Here is a 15,540-nt window from a genome sequence, read left to right on the forward strand (position 1 = left end):
CTGCTGGGTAAAAGGCCAGAATTTCTACAACACTAGTACATTAAGCATTCAGTAAGTGATAACTGAATGAAGATGACAAAAATGGAGCTCAGGGAGATTATACAAGTTGGCCAGGGTTTTATATCACACCAGGGGACTTGGTGTTTTCCACCCATGCTGGAAATGTAAACTGCTCTCCAGGATTAAGTATTTTCTCATATGGAGTGACACAAGTTAAGTAATCAAATTATAAAGCAGTTTTGATTGGAAAGATACAAGCAAATCAAATATACAGACCATCCCAAAAACTCAGTTTGGTTCTCAATTGTGACTTCTTCCCCATCTTTTGTGAAAATATCTAAAATGGGTTAAGGTGGACTGAGTTTTATGTTACTACCTATAAATGGAGTACGTGAAATAGTTAATGGTAGTCAGGATTTGGCTACTCCTTCAACTCATAGGCTCAGGTGGCTGCAAGGGGCCTTGGAATGATGCATTCCTGTCCTACCAGCTTCCCTACAAACAACATGAATATGTTTATTTGCAAGAGTCCGTGACAAAATGGTTGGCTAGATATCAGAGCTATTGCCAAGGTCTCAATGGCTTCAGGAAGGTCTACCTGTTATTAGTAAGATAATGATATAGTTTTCAGTTATTCACCCTGTGTCTGTCATTCATTCCATTATTAATTTAGCAAATAAACATTTATTTGCTAACTCAATAATATTTGCTAAATACCCTGTCAGGATCTGGGGGCTGGAGAATATAACACTGAACAATGAACATGTAGTCTTGAATACTGTGGAATTTCTAACTTGATGCTACTGCTTACTTTTCCATTAATGAATACCCTGACACATTTTTACATGAATTATAATGTGTGCAAATTTTCAGTTATAATTATTGGTTACAGATATAATTTTTGCCTTTGAGTAAAAATTTGTCAACAACTACATTTAAAAATAAGTGCTTAGTTTATTGGTTTGCTAAAAAAGCAGGCTCTTGGTGACAGTTTTTATAAGGAGACATTATCTTTCATAACTGAAGAAAAAATGCTTTTATCAATATTTGCTGTCCAAGTATGAAGTCATCAAGACCACTAGCTCTCCAAATTTCAGGTAATCTGTCTAGCAGGCAGTTTTGACTATGGAGTAAACATCTTGGTTTTAGATTACCTTAGTTTCTGTGTAGATACCTAACTGTATAGTATGAGGCTAGACAGGTTCATACCAATAGGTAGAGTTACAATTACACCATCACCACATATTGGCCATATGGTGTTTGGAAAGTAACTGAGTTTCCTTGTCTGTAAAACAGGGATAATATCCCATGCCTATCTTCTATAATTACTGTGAGGATAGAAATCCTTTCTATACTCTATACTTTTTTGTATCTAGAAGAAAAAAAATGTTCAGGTTAAAGATAAACCACACAAGGTATTGCATGCTTCATAGGTTCCTTCCATTTGTGTAGATATCAATCAAAGGAGTTCATTGTAAGTAAAGACAGCTGCAGAATGCTTTGTTTTTCATGATCTTTGCAACCTCCACTGGGAGCTGATGCTGAAGTTTGAATTCATTTACTGTCAGTAAGTCTTTCCTTATATTAAGGTTCAATTTGAACAGGACGCTGTGCAGAGATAAATGTTGGATCAAGTAACTGAAAGGCCTCCTGCATGTCAGTTCTCTATAAAATAAATATTTATTGATGAATAAAATGATGGAAGAACCATATGTTCTTTGTTATTAAGCAGATAATAAAGGAGAGCTGATTACTTTAAAAAACATTTTCTGGGTCAACTTGTGGTCAAATTTAAAATTTTCATATCTTTCAGAGGAAATTTTAACCCAAGAGAATAGTAAAGAAAGGTATGGTTGTGAAAGGTACCTCTTGCATCTGTATGCGGCCATCTTTAGCGACACAGTGGGTAGCCATAAACTGCTGTTTCACCTTCTGTGCATTTTCTTCCATGACTGCTTCCTACAGTGGGTCAGAAAGAGTCACCTGAAAGCTGCTGGGATTCCATCATGAAGTTAGGATATCAAATATTCAGAGTATATAGACTGATGATTGTTAGTCTAACCTGGAAAGCATATTACATAGCCATTTAAAGCAATTCTGTCATGTTGTAGAAGGGAAAACAGATTGGGGATTTCTTAGCAAAAAACTACTAATCAGAATGCTGACTAGGTAAAACTTATAACTAGTGAGCTCCTAAAATATGAATGACGACACACTTAGAGACTAGAGTGTTGAGAGAATCAATTTAAACATCTTATACATTTTTCTGGGACAAAGGACTATGTTATAATGAATATACAGACTTTCCCCCCAAAAACTCAGAGGTTTGCTTCTACTTTTAAGTGCAGAGTACAGCTCTTCTAGGTCTCCAACTTTTCCATAACTCATTCTCTTATTCTCCTTGGATTCTTAGAGGAAAAAATAACTAGAAGGGGAAAATAGTTAAGGCGAAACCAAAGTAATAAAGCAATTGTTGAATATGCCAAAGATCTCACATCTCCTTTCATGTGCAATCTCTTCCACATATTTCACTGTTTTTCATGTGTGAACTGCAGGGTCATTTCAAAGAAAGATGACACTTTCAATCAGCAATGGAGAATGAATTCTGATGCAGCACTATGTCAGAATTCTGACATAGATATGCAGTGTCAGATTCTGAGCCTCCAGACTTGACCAGCCATGTTCATTCTCCCTGATACCATCAGGCTAGTCAGCCAATTGGATTCCCTCATGTAAACACCCACTAAATATAGAGATTAGACTTTTCTAGTCTTGGTACCAAAGATTGTGTATATTTGTGATCACATGTGTGGGTGGTATGAGCACCGCACAGAAAAAGAATGATAGAAATCACTCAACAAGTTGGACTTCTCGATTAAGAGTTCCCCCAGGAGAGCAGTTAGTTATTTCTGTGTCTCTAATACATTATCTGTGGAATGAATAAATGATTCTTTATGGTGGACTGGGCATACAAAGTTAACTAACAAAGTTAACTAACATAGACCATGACGGTGGAAAATTAGATTTCAAAGTAATAAAAAGATGCAGTCAAAGAAGCTCTAGATGGAGTCTACATGCCACCTTTAGTTTGAAGACACAGAAGCTTGACTTATGACATTAAAGTCTGTGATTAATGCCTGGACCTAAAGAAAAAGAGCTTAGGGTTCTCATAATTGTCCATGAGTATCAACCCTGACCACTTTATCTGAGGCCAAAGCAGGGGACTTATCATCTCTGGAACAGGCCCAGGATGAGCTGTGATCTGCACACAAAGGGCTTGTAGACAGGCACAGAAACAGAAGTACTATCTTCCACAGACTAGCCAGATCCAGATCTGGTCCAGAAGCCAGATTAGCATTTGAAAAGAAAAAGGCTAGGAACGGAAGGGGGAGGAGGTGAATAACAACAGCAGAAGGAACAGCTTATGGTTCCATTAAGTTAATCCCCTCAGAGTCTGGGAGGTACAGGTAATTACAAGGAGCTGGTTGCTCTCCTCACTGACAACAGGCAGCTAGCTGTAGAAACCTCAAAATTCCTTCTTCCTAGTTTTCAGGGACCCGCTAATCAGGAGAGGAAATTAGAGCTGTTCAGGCCTCCAAGATCTACTTGCCACTCCTGCACACCAAAGGGAGCGGCTTCTGTTCACAGAGGCTTCCCTATAGCTGAATCTGTATTCACAGGACACCACTGATTAAAAATAAGTGTCACAAATAGGGACAGTCTCTACTCTGAAGTGTCTTTCACTTTTGAAGTCCTACATACGTAGGGTCTACTCATTTCTCAGCCAGGAAAAAGCCAGATGAGGACTAGTTCCCTTAAACACACCTGCAGGTAGAATAGGGTGCCCTGCAAAATTCCCCAGGGTAATGCCTCAGTATTTAGAATAGTAACAAGGGCAGTTGATGACTTATCCAGTTAGCAGTTTATATGTATAGGTCAGACTTTTGCACCACTGGCCTCTGGCTATCACCTGCAACCTTCTTTGCAGAAGGCGTTTGGGAGTGTGGACACCTAGAGTATGGTGTGGGCATGCATGCGTGTGCACACCTGAGCCTGGTGGATGAGGCTATAAGGGTGGTATCACACAAAAAATGGCTGGGGTAGATTGTCTATGAGAGGATGAATGGCTACAGAGAGGCAGGGCCACAAGATGATGCCAGAGAGCCCAAAGAGAAAAGCCCACAGGTTAGGTGGGGGCTGAGAGGCCTGCCAGGCTCCTGGCCACCCGGCTCCCTTGCCTACTCTGCACCTGATTGCTGGCACTATAATATGACTGGTGAACTGACTGCACAAGTCTTCTGAGTCAGGAGCTAAGGAGCAGTGAGTGCTTGGGGGGTGCTGCCAGACCTCAGTGGGACAAACTTGATTATATGCGAACCCTCTCTCCCAAAATCAGACAATGTTTCTGGAGGGACAGTGGTGGAAGGAAATGCAAACTGACTTAGGATGCAAGATCCTAGGCAGGCCCAATGGGGATGAGCTACTTAGATCCAGTGGGTACATTTTAGCAGATACAGAAAATTCTTAAGTCTACCAAAAATTAGTTACCCCTGACCAAAATACTCCGCAACCTTCCAAACTCTTTGCTTACAGTCTCAGGACCACCTGCACTGAACACAGATGCACAGGACACTGGTGAGTCATTTTCTGTCCCCTTTCTTACAAGTACTGTGCCTGCCCTTGTGTGAAAGGGTGAGTTCATGTGCTAAACCCAAGGGGGCAGGAAATGATAACAGCCAGTACAAGAAATGGCATCACTCTTCTCTCTCTCTCTCTCTCTCTCTCTCTCTCTCTCTCTCTCTCATGCTCTCTAAGGTTAGCCAAAGTCCTGGAAGATAGCTCACAGTGTCCTCAGTTTAGAGCAGACCCTCATGTTTGGGTGATTCCGTTCCTTACTCCATGACTGAAAATGAGACACATCCAGTTTCAACACTGGCTGCCAATGTTATCCTCTTTCCCCGTAAGTCACAATACCCAGGAGACTTCTGAAAAAATATGAAGTACCAGATTCTGGGAATTTAGATTTTTTTTTTTTGATCATCCAGTTTATGTCAAGATTTTAGTTTTATCTTTATATTTCTGTTTTTCTCAAATACTCCTGACATATTTGACAAAATGGTATTTGACTCATGGGTTCCATAATGCCATGTACCTTCACATTAACAGCAGTCAGTGGAGGAAGGTAAAGGAAGATAAAAGAAGGGAAGAGAACAGATGCAAAGAGGAGAAGAGAGGTGGGAAAACTGGTCAAAGGAAAGAAATGAAGGCCAAAGAGAGATGAGACAGAGAGACTGGAAAAGAAATAAAAGACAGGGAAAGGAGGGACAGATTGACCAGAGATTAGAAGAAAGAGAAGCAACAACACAGGAGTTGGGGGGTAGTAAAGTGACAGATAAGAAATGGACAGAAATCAGAGAGCTAAGAGAGATGAAACCCAAAGAGGTCAAAAGATATTGGGAGAGGATAGCTTGAAACATGGGGATGAGAAACAGAAATGGTCAGAAAATGAAAAAAAAAAAAAAAAAAAAAAACAGAATATGAGATGCAGCAGGTAAAGAGATACCAAAAGATCCACATGACTGTTGCAGGCAGATGGCAACCTCTTTCTCTGTGCTGTCTGCCCCACCATTCCCAAGTTCTCCTTGGTGGTACAGAATTCCTTTTTCCCCTCTTCAGGCTCCTACATAAAAGTGTGATGCACTTCAATATTCTTCCATGTAAGCTATTATATCTAAGGATAAGTGATCCCCATAATTCATTGTAAATGCTAATGTATCCAGACCTACTCCCCCTACCATGCATTCCCTGATGGAGTCTTCACCAGGTTTTTCCAAGCCCAGCTGGTATATTTCTGTGAGATTTTTCCCTGCTTTGCTACAGGGACATGGACACTAGCTTGCCTTACCTGAGCTCTGAGTATGTTGGTTATTTTCTGTCTTGTCATCCCCTAAGAAATCTGTAAAATTTTCTAATAAAAGTGAATCATGGGGTAAATGATTTTAAATGATTAGTTTGTCCTTTGCTATCAATGGTGAGTCAAATGCACTAAACACACAGAACCCTAAAGCTCTTAACATCTTTTCCATTTGACTGAGTAAAGCGGGCTACCTTATCTCCAGGCTTAAACCCATTAGCAGAGACATAACCAAGAAGACCTTCAAAACAGAGTTGTTTGGGTCTACACTTAGGCTCTCTGAGTGGCTGACAGATGTTCCATTGCAAGTCAGTGACCAGCATGTTTAATGAGACCACTGAACCTTTTATAAAACTTACACCTAAATCTCTCCTGTTGCTAGGAAAGCAAGAACAATTAAATGCATGCAATGAAAAAAAGAGGTCAGGTGGGATTAATAGGTACAAATCAACCTAAGCCTTGGAGAATCCTTGTCATTCACTAAGAGACACATAAATTAATGCTTAAGAACACAGCTACTTACATCAGTATTCGATTTTGTCAACAAGTGGTGCAAGAAAGCATCAAGCTCCGTCTCTTCTATGTAACCTTTTTCTGAAGGCAACAAGACTTGCATCAATTATAGTAATTTTGTACAGAATGACATTTAGCATTTATCAAAATTTACTTTCAGTATTATCATTTATAAAGTCCCCATGGATACTATTACTTGCTATTACAATAACTAAGTGCCAGCATCTACCCTTAGAAGACATGGATTTGAATAGTAAACACATCTTCAAGATTAAATCCTTTGTGCTGGGACCACAGGAAAATTTGGGAAAAGCCAGCCATGAAATATACAAGAATTTTATTCCACAATTAAACATGACTTTTAGAAAAAATCCAACCCCAAAGAAACCCAAGATTGGACTATTTTAACCAATATAGATGTTGAACATTAGTTTGCAGAGTTAAAACACATGTTTTTTAAGTATTTTCTTCAGGTTTGCTTAATTATAAATTAAGTCAATGCCAATGTCAAGTAGTTCATTTTCCTTTCAAGTAGATTTTTTTGGGGGGTAGTGTTGTTTTTGAAAGTTGATGAAATTCATCCTGCCTCTCCCTTTGAGAATATGTGGGTTATTCAACAAAATCAGAGTAAAAATGAGCTGACTCATTACTTCAGATAGCTGAGCATCAGCCCACAAGCCTCAGATACATAAAATTATATTGGTCATAATATAGACACTACACACACACACACACACACACACACACACACACACCCCACATGCACACAGAGATTGGGAAGATGGGACATTCCTGTTTCCACTCTGAACTTTCACAAGACCTCCAACTGTATCTGATATACCCAATGCCTATTAAGCATGTTGCATTAACAAGGCTGAAGACAAATTTCCCAGTAGGGAAAAACTCACAGGAAGGAGAAACTGTGGCTCCTTTCTGCAGAACCAGGAGCAGAGCCGCATCTACACCTGAATGTGCAGGTGGCTCGTTCAACTCACCATCTGCATCAAAGCGCTGCCAGACCTGCCAGAAGCCCGCGGCGTCCAAGCGCTCCGGAGTCGGTTCGCGAGCGCTGTCCATGGTGTTGACCACAAAGCTCAGGCCCCGGCCCGCAAGGAACTCTTAGAGAACTTTAGCAACAACTGCTTTGCGAAGGTTTCTGACACTCCTTCGCCCAGTTTTATGATTTTCTGAGCACCTGTCTACGGGGTGGGGGTGAGGCCGGCTGGCGAGGCTGCTGGTGGCGCCTTGGTGTCGCCAAGCAGTCCCCAAGCCTGGACCGGGCTCTGAGCCACATCAGCTGCTTGGAGCCCGCCCCCTCCTAGTGCGCAGATCCCCGGCCCGCCCAGCACTCTGTTCTCGCTGATCCACAGGAGAGCTATTGTCTGCCTCAGCCCCGTGGGGGATTCAGAGAGAAAGACACTATCTAGGGTGTCTGTGGTACACGGCCATTGTCCTTTAATTTGTTAAACTCAGAATAAATATCTACCTTAACCTTCCAAAATGAGTCTCAAGGGATTTTCTAAAGCGTGTTCTACCCCCACCTCCATTTAAAAGGTGGGAAGAGGTGCCAGTGTCAGGACACTTTGGGCTTGATTTAGAAATGTATTGTGGGGGGAGGGTGGCTGTGAGGTTAAGAGCAATGACTGTGACAGTAGTAAGAAATTATCAGCAAGCAAGCAGACATTAACAGCAATCACCGAACTCTGTTGTGCAGTCATGCATGCTCCAAGGACTTGTAACTAGAGACTCTGAAAGGAATGAGGTTTAAAGCAGTTCAAACTATGCCATGCTCTGCCAGGAAAAGAGAGATAAGGGGAGACTTGATGACCAGCTGCCGCATCCCACGTAGAAGGGTTAGATGATTGCGTTTTGTTCCCCAGAGCTGCCCTAATACCAAAAAACAATTCATTTGGAGGGCCGCAGAGCTCTTTCTAATGATCATGTGGACTTCTAGTGTGTCCTGGACCTGGGACGTGGTGGTGAGGGAAATCAGACATGGGAGACTGTCATGTCCAGCATGCAGTAAATCTTTATTGTCTTAGTGCTCATTATATACTATTTTAATTGCAGCAGGTGTAACATCAAAGCATACCATGTAATGATAACACGTATGAATGATTAGTCTACTTTCTTACTATTATCTATTTACTTCAGACAGTAGGGTACCAGGTGATTAGTTCTCACGCATATAATCTTATTGCACCCTAGCTAGAGCTTGGGAAGTTCGCTCATTATTTTTGTTATTCTAAGACTGTGGAGATGTAGAGGCCTGACTCCATGCAGGTCACTTTCCGGGCACTTAACACCAGGTCCTGCCTCTAGAGGTTTTCCTCTGAGACGCATGTGTTTCACATGCCTTAGGGACTCAAGTCAAGGCCCTTCTGCTCACTGCGTGGGGTCTGTCCCAACAGATCAGAACTGTTCAACACTTAACTGGCTGCTTTGTGAAATAGTGAAGTGACGGGCACTGAAGCCTTCTGACCATGTGCTTGGAACATTTTCTGGAGGAAACTTGGCTATTAGGAGAGTTAGATCAGCTCTACAGCTTCTTTATGGCATGTGGACTCTAATTATAGAAGTCACATTTATGTTTTTTTAAAGATTTATTTATGCAAGCACTGGATATAGTCAGAAGTGCGGGAGGGTGAGAGAATTCACCAGAGTCAGAGCAGGGAACAGAACAGGCAGACTGATGAAGTACACTGCTGAGGGGAGCAGCAGGCACAGCAGGAGAGGTCTGCGCACCATGTGGGACCCTCGCGGCAGCTGGGGTTCGAACCAGCACTGCAGAGGCTGCGGGCAGCTTCACAGCCCAGCACTCAACCACTGCACCACCGGGGAGGTCCACATTTATTTTTTTAAAGTGCATATACTTAAACCATCCAAACTAGAGTTATAAAAAGAATATGCCCCATCACATTCAGACACTCCTGGCCTAGGATCTCAGCCCCATCTGGGGTTTGAAACCTAGGCCATTAGTTTCTTCTTTCTGCATCTTGTTTATGCATCTAAAAATGAGGATTATAACACCTATTTTGAGGGGTTGCTGCAAAGATCTGAACCACTCAGCACAGTAGTTAGCAAATTAGAGGATGTATGGTGTTACAGAGGATCAGAGGTAACAGTGTTTTTCAGAAAAAAGAAAAAAATGGGCCTCCCCTGGTGGCACAGCGGTTGAGCGCTGGGCTGCAAAGCTGCCCGCAGTCTCTGCAGCACCAGTTTGATCCCCGGCCACCAGCGAGGGTCCCACATGGCGCGCAGACCTCTTCTGCCACCCGCTGCTTCCCTCAGCAGTGTATTTCATCAGTCTGCCTGTTCTGTTCCCCACTCTGGCTCTGGTGAATTCTCTCACCCTCCCATGCTTCTGACTGTACCCAGCGCTTGTATAAATAAATAAATAAATCTAAAAAAGAAAAGAAAAGAAAAAAAATATTTAAAGAAAATAAGGAAGGCCCCAGAAATGGCCACACCCAAGAGGAATCAAAGAAACATGAAAATTAAACCTAAACTTGTTAGGATCCAGGAACAGAAAAAGTACATTAGGCAAAAGCTTAGAAAAGTTGACTAAATCCAGTGAATTTTGTAAATAATTATGAAAAAAATTAGTTTAGGTAGGACTCAGCTTTGCAAAGTCTTACTAGATGTGATATTGGACAAGTTACTGCAAAGAAGCCTAATTTTCTTTGCTTGTATGTGGGGTAATAGTAGCATTGCTCTGTATTATTGTCCTAAAGGTTAAATGAAAAAAAAAATCTCAGCATACTACACACAGTAAACAATGAAGGTTAGCTACTAAAATGATTTTTCCATTTGCACATTTTGTCTATGGTGAAATAAACTCCAGAATTTTTTAGGGGTGTGGCTTGAGTTAACAGAGGAAAAGCAGTAGCATTACTTCTGGGGAAAGTATTGGGTACAAATGTTGGTGAACACAGCAGGAGGAGAAGAAAAATGTGTCCAAAGCTGGCATATTATTTAATACAGTTTCAAAATCTATCAAGAAGAGTGATTTGTATGAGCTCACCAGGTTGAACACAGACCTTATTTTCTGATAAATAGTGGAAAAAAGAAAAACAAGACAAATATCAGAAGTAATAATCGATAGGAAAATGGTTAAATGACAGTTAACTTTTATCATGGACTTTGCTGTATACACAAAAATTGTGGTTTTTATGTCACTAAAGTGACAGAACGGAGGTAAAGATTAGAAAACAAATTACGGCCCCCCCCCTGGTGGTGCAAGGGGTTAAGACACAACATATGAAGCTATCCCCAGGCTGCCAGGGAGCTACCCACATAGTGCAGCAGACCTCTCCTGACTGGATCACTGCTCCCCTCAGCAGTGTATTTCAGTCAGCCTGTTCTGTTCCCCACTCTGTCTCTGGTGAGTCCTCTCACCACCACCCCCACCTCTGGCCTGTACCCCAGTTCCTGTATGTATAAATAAATCTTTAAAAAAAACAAATTACAAATGTGTGCAAGTAGTATAATCCAAGTCTGTAAGACAAAAATACATGCTTGTACACATTTTTAAAAATGTAAAATATACACTAATAATGAAAATGTTTATCTCTGGAATGGACACAAGGAAAATTTGTGGTAATTTTAACTTTGCTATTTTTAATTCTTCCATCTCAAAACTTTTTACAGTAAGCATATAATGCAAACTTTTTTTTTTTTTAAATTGTAAAAGTGCAATTTAGGAAAGAGGGAAAGATGCGCAGGGAAAGAAAAAAAGATGTGCAGCTACAAGAACTGCTGTTTTTCTTGAGGCTACAGGACAAACAGAACACAGCACAATTTCCAGGAGCCTGGATGTGGAGTTGCAACTTCCACTCAGTGGCTAGTTTCTAGTTCCTTTGTGTCCAGATGTCTGTCAGATGCTAGGTCGCTAGTGCACAGGTACCTTGAATTCCCCTCACAGAAGATCTCCTTTTGGGAAAACCATCCTACCCTTTGAAAGAGAAAAGCATTACTGGGAAGATATTTGAAGATAATGAATGAGAAGGAGGCACCTTGAAAACTGCCTCACTGGAATGGTTTTCCTTCCTGGTGGTGCAGAGGTGGGAATAGGGGAGAGAACCCGAGATGTTTTGCCTGAAACCCTTACCCCATGTCTAACCAGAGAACTCAGAGTAATGCAAATACAAAGCAGTGAGAATCAATTGAAATAAACTATGCAGCTTATGGATTAATTTAGCCCCTTCCGCAGAGATTCTGATTGAAATTGTCTGGAGCAAGGACTCAGCATTGATCTTTTTTTTTAAAAGCTCCCATTAGGATTATAATATTAGAACCAGTGACTGGCTTTTTGTCTCTAAGTTTCTGGCTACTTATATTTTGGTCCTTTTGTTATTTGAATATTGTTTCTCTGAAGGACAATTTAGAGAATAAATTTTTTATTAATACCCCATCCCATCTCTTTCAAAAAGAGATTACAATTTATACTTATAAACCCACTCTAGCAAGTTTTGACAACTGATGGCTGAAACTAAGGAATGAAATGAGTTGTTTTTCTTTTTTATCCCTGCTGATTTAATTTTCTCCCACAATCATTTCCTGCTTTTCTCATTAGCATAGTTAATTGATGGTTAGTTGTACAAAAAACATCAGTGGTTTATAATTTGAAGCATTGCTAATTAACCCTGATGCATGTATTCAATTCTGAGCTAGAACAGCTACATCATTTTACAACTCAGAATATTTATAACTGGAAATATAAACAATACTTTCTTTGGCATCATCTCCCAATGACAATGAATATTCACATATGATATATACTTTATGGATTATATAGTAGACCTTGCATTAATGTCACAACAGTTCCAATGTGTAAAGGAAGAAGACTAAAAGAAATGTTAGAGATATAGAATTAATGATTTTTAAATAGATATCTTTTATTATCTCCTTTGTAATTACATAAATATTTTTGATCATTTAAATAATATAGATCAGAGAACAACAAAAAATGTTCCCCTATAATTTCACCACCCAGAGATAACTAAGAATAATACATTGGTGTACGTCCTACAAGGTTTTTTTTATATGCACAAAAGTTGCATTATACAGCTCTGTAACTTGCTTGTTTCCCTTAATATGAAAACCCCTCCATGTCATTATTCTTCAATGATATCATTACAAGTGTGGTATTTGCATAATTTATGTGCCTAATGTTCTGTGAACTTTTAAATTGCCCTTATATTTTCACTATCATAATCAGTGCTGTAACAGCTAAATATTTGCACATTCCCATAAATATTCCTTTGGGATACAATTCTGAATGTATAAAGCCTGGGCTGGATGTTACCGGACATTATAAGCTCTTTTTTTTTTTTTTTAAAAAAAAAGGTTTATTTATTTATGCATACAAGAAATGGGGCACAGGCCAGAGGTATGAGGATTCACCAGAGACAGAGTGGAAAACAGAACAGGCAGGATCAACTGAAATACACTGCTGAGGGGAGCAGCTGGTGAGTCAGGAGAGGTCTGCAGCGCCATGTGGGTAGCGCCCTGGCCAGGGATTGAATTGGTGCCGCAGTGGCTGCAGATGACTTCATAGGTTGTGTCTCAACCCCTATCGCCACCAGGGAGGCCCAGGACATTTTAAGTTCTTAATATACATTGCTAAAAAGGACAACTCCATCTTGATTTTACTCATTTATTCTGCCATTAACCATGTATAGTTCTAGGAAGGCACAGAACAGGATGTCTATGATCCAGGCAGCTGGGTGGGGTCCTGGAGGCCTCAGTGGCTTTTTCAGGCTTTTATTGAGCTTTTTTACAAGGCAGGAGGTTCAGGGGTCGTCACTCACCTGGTGAGTGCTATGCCATATGTGGGTTATCTCCCTGGCTGGGGATTGAACTCAGGCCTTCATGGTGATAGTGAAGAGACTTAATCCCTAGGCCACCAGGGAGACCCTTAGGCTTTCTGGGTTCTCTAGCATTCTCTCACGGTCTCCGTTTCTCCTTTGCTGCTGGGCTGGTTCTGCTCTCCTTCTACTGCTCTCTTTCTTCTAGCATCCCCATGACACCGCCTCTATAAACCCAGTCTCTCAGCCTAGGTGCACCCACCTATGCATGCCACACCCTACTCCAGGTGCCGCCATCAGGCAGGCATGTAGGACCACAGGGATCCATTATTAATGCTAATGGCGGGAGGGTGGAAAATCCTGATAATTTTCACTTACCCTACACCATGGAAGACAGTAATCTGACATCACATACATTAATAATAAAAACCAAAAGTTTCAATGGGATTAATTATAAAATAGTAGTTAATAATTATTTTATGGCAATTGTTTTGAGTAGCTGAGGATTTATTAAGAGGTAGGCTATGTGTTCAGGTTTGTAATACTTTAACTTTTTTTCAAAGGTTTATTTATTTATACAAGAACTGGGGTACAGGCCAGAGGCATGGGAGGGTGAGAGGATTCACCAGAGACAGAGCGGGGAACAGAACAGGCAGACAACCGAAATGCACTGCTGAGGGGAGCAGCGGGCACAACAGGAGAGGTCTGCCGCACCATGTGGGAATCTCCCTGGCTGGCCGAGAATCAAACCCATGCTGCAGAGGCTGTGGACAGCTTCACAGAGCAGCAATAAACCCACTGTGCCACCGGGGAGGCCCAGGTTTCTATACTTTACTGGCTCATCAATCCCTGTGTTCTCTCCTTGACCTGACTCCCAACACATGATATCTGTCACTGTGTCTTGCAAGCAGTGGCTGTTTAGTATTCCCAGACTGCCCCAATAGTATCACCTTTTCTTAATGTATTATATGTCACTGTGTTTTGGAAGGAGACTCATGTAAAAAATGAGCAAAGTCCATTTTCTTTTAAGTATTTAAGGCAGGAAGATGGTGACCACAAAGATTTAAAAAGTTGCTGGAGTTGATCAACTCTAGATTCCAATTTGGTTTTTTGTTTGTTTTTTATTTTTGTGTAGAAGAACTAGGGTGTAGGCCAGAGGTGGGGGTGGTGGTGAAAGGATTCACTAGAGACAGAGTGGGGGGCAGAACAGGCAGATCTACTGAAATACACTGCTGAGGGGAGAAGCAGGTGAGACAGGAGAGGTCTGCTGTGCCTTATGTGGTTTATCTCCTTGGCCAGGCATTGAACTCAGGCCTTCACGGTGATAGTGCTGAGACTTAATCCCTAGGCCACCACGGAGGCCCTTAGGCTCCAATTTGTTAAGAAAAGTAGAAAGTATGTGCTGGAATAAAGCACACTCAGAAAATAATCAGACAAAGCAAAGTAAAACTGATCATCCTTACCAACAACTGCCCAGCCTCGAGGAAACTTGACACAGAGGTCTACACTGTGATGGCCAACACTGGTGTCCACTGCTACAGAGTCAAGAATATTGAACTGGGCACTGCTGTGAAAAATGCTACAGAGTACACACTGGCTAGCACTGATCCATTCTGATATCATTAGAAGCATGCCAGGACAGACTGGTAAAAAGTAAATCATGCAAAATTTTTCTTTAATAAAACTGTCCAGAGCTTGTTTTCAAATAAATAATAGTAAATAAGTTGAGGGAATATATACAACATATACAATATATATATATATATATATATATATATATATACAAGGACTCCTATATACAACGAGTCATCACCGTTATAAATTTAACAGTACAAAAGCATCGAGTAGCTTCTTAATTTATTTTCTTTCTCATTTCTCCCCTTTCTGGTTTATATTTCTAAATACTATAGAGGTTTTATATCACTTAGCATCATGCCTGCTGATGCAAGCACCTACTGACTCAATGGCAGCCGTAACTAAATCCAGATGACCACACAGAATAAGGACATTATTGAATAAATATTTTATTGCATTTATTTCCCAAATGGATTATAAATTTAATTTACAAAACATTACTGCTTTAATAAGCATTTCTTTTTCTGACCTAGTTATAAAAATACTTCACTTGTTAATTTGAGCTTTCTTTTAAATTTAATCATTTTGAAGCTATAAATTTCCATCTACTGCTAGAGACATACGCTACAGGTTTTGTTTAAGTAGTTTTCTCCTGATTTCCACTATTATTTCCTTTGACACATGAGTTAAAACATTTTCTAAATCCTAAATTCATGTGGTTTTCTAAAT

General features: G+C 40.6%; 1 protein-coding gene across 1 annotated transcript in view; it reads right to left on the reverse strand.

Moving 5' to 3' along the window:
• Positions 1-7,504, reverse strand: part of SCGN (secretagogin, EF-hand calcium binding protein) — a gene marked incomplete at both ends in the record, with an annotated part of 43,316 nt that extends 35,812 nt beyond the window's left edge. Inside the window, 3 exons of the mRNA XM_084227938.1 lie at positions 1,867-1,959; positions 6,438-6,508; positions 7,423-7,504. Of these exons, the coding sequence (XP_084084064.1) occupies positions 1,867-1,959; positions 6,438-6,508; positions 7,423-7,504 (246 nt within the window). The remainder of the gene's footprint in view (positions 1-1,866; positions 1,960-6,437; positions 6,509-7,422) is intronic.
• Between the last annotated feature and the right edge of the window lie 8,036 nt (positions 7,505-15,540).

This window comes from Talpa europaea, assembly GCF_964194135.1.
Source record: "Talpa europaea genome assembly, chromosome: 2".
Taxonomy (NCBI): Eukaryota; Metazoa; Chordata; class Mammalia; order Eulipotyphla; family Talpidae; genus Talpa; species Talpa europaea.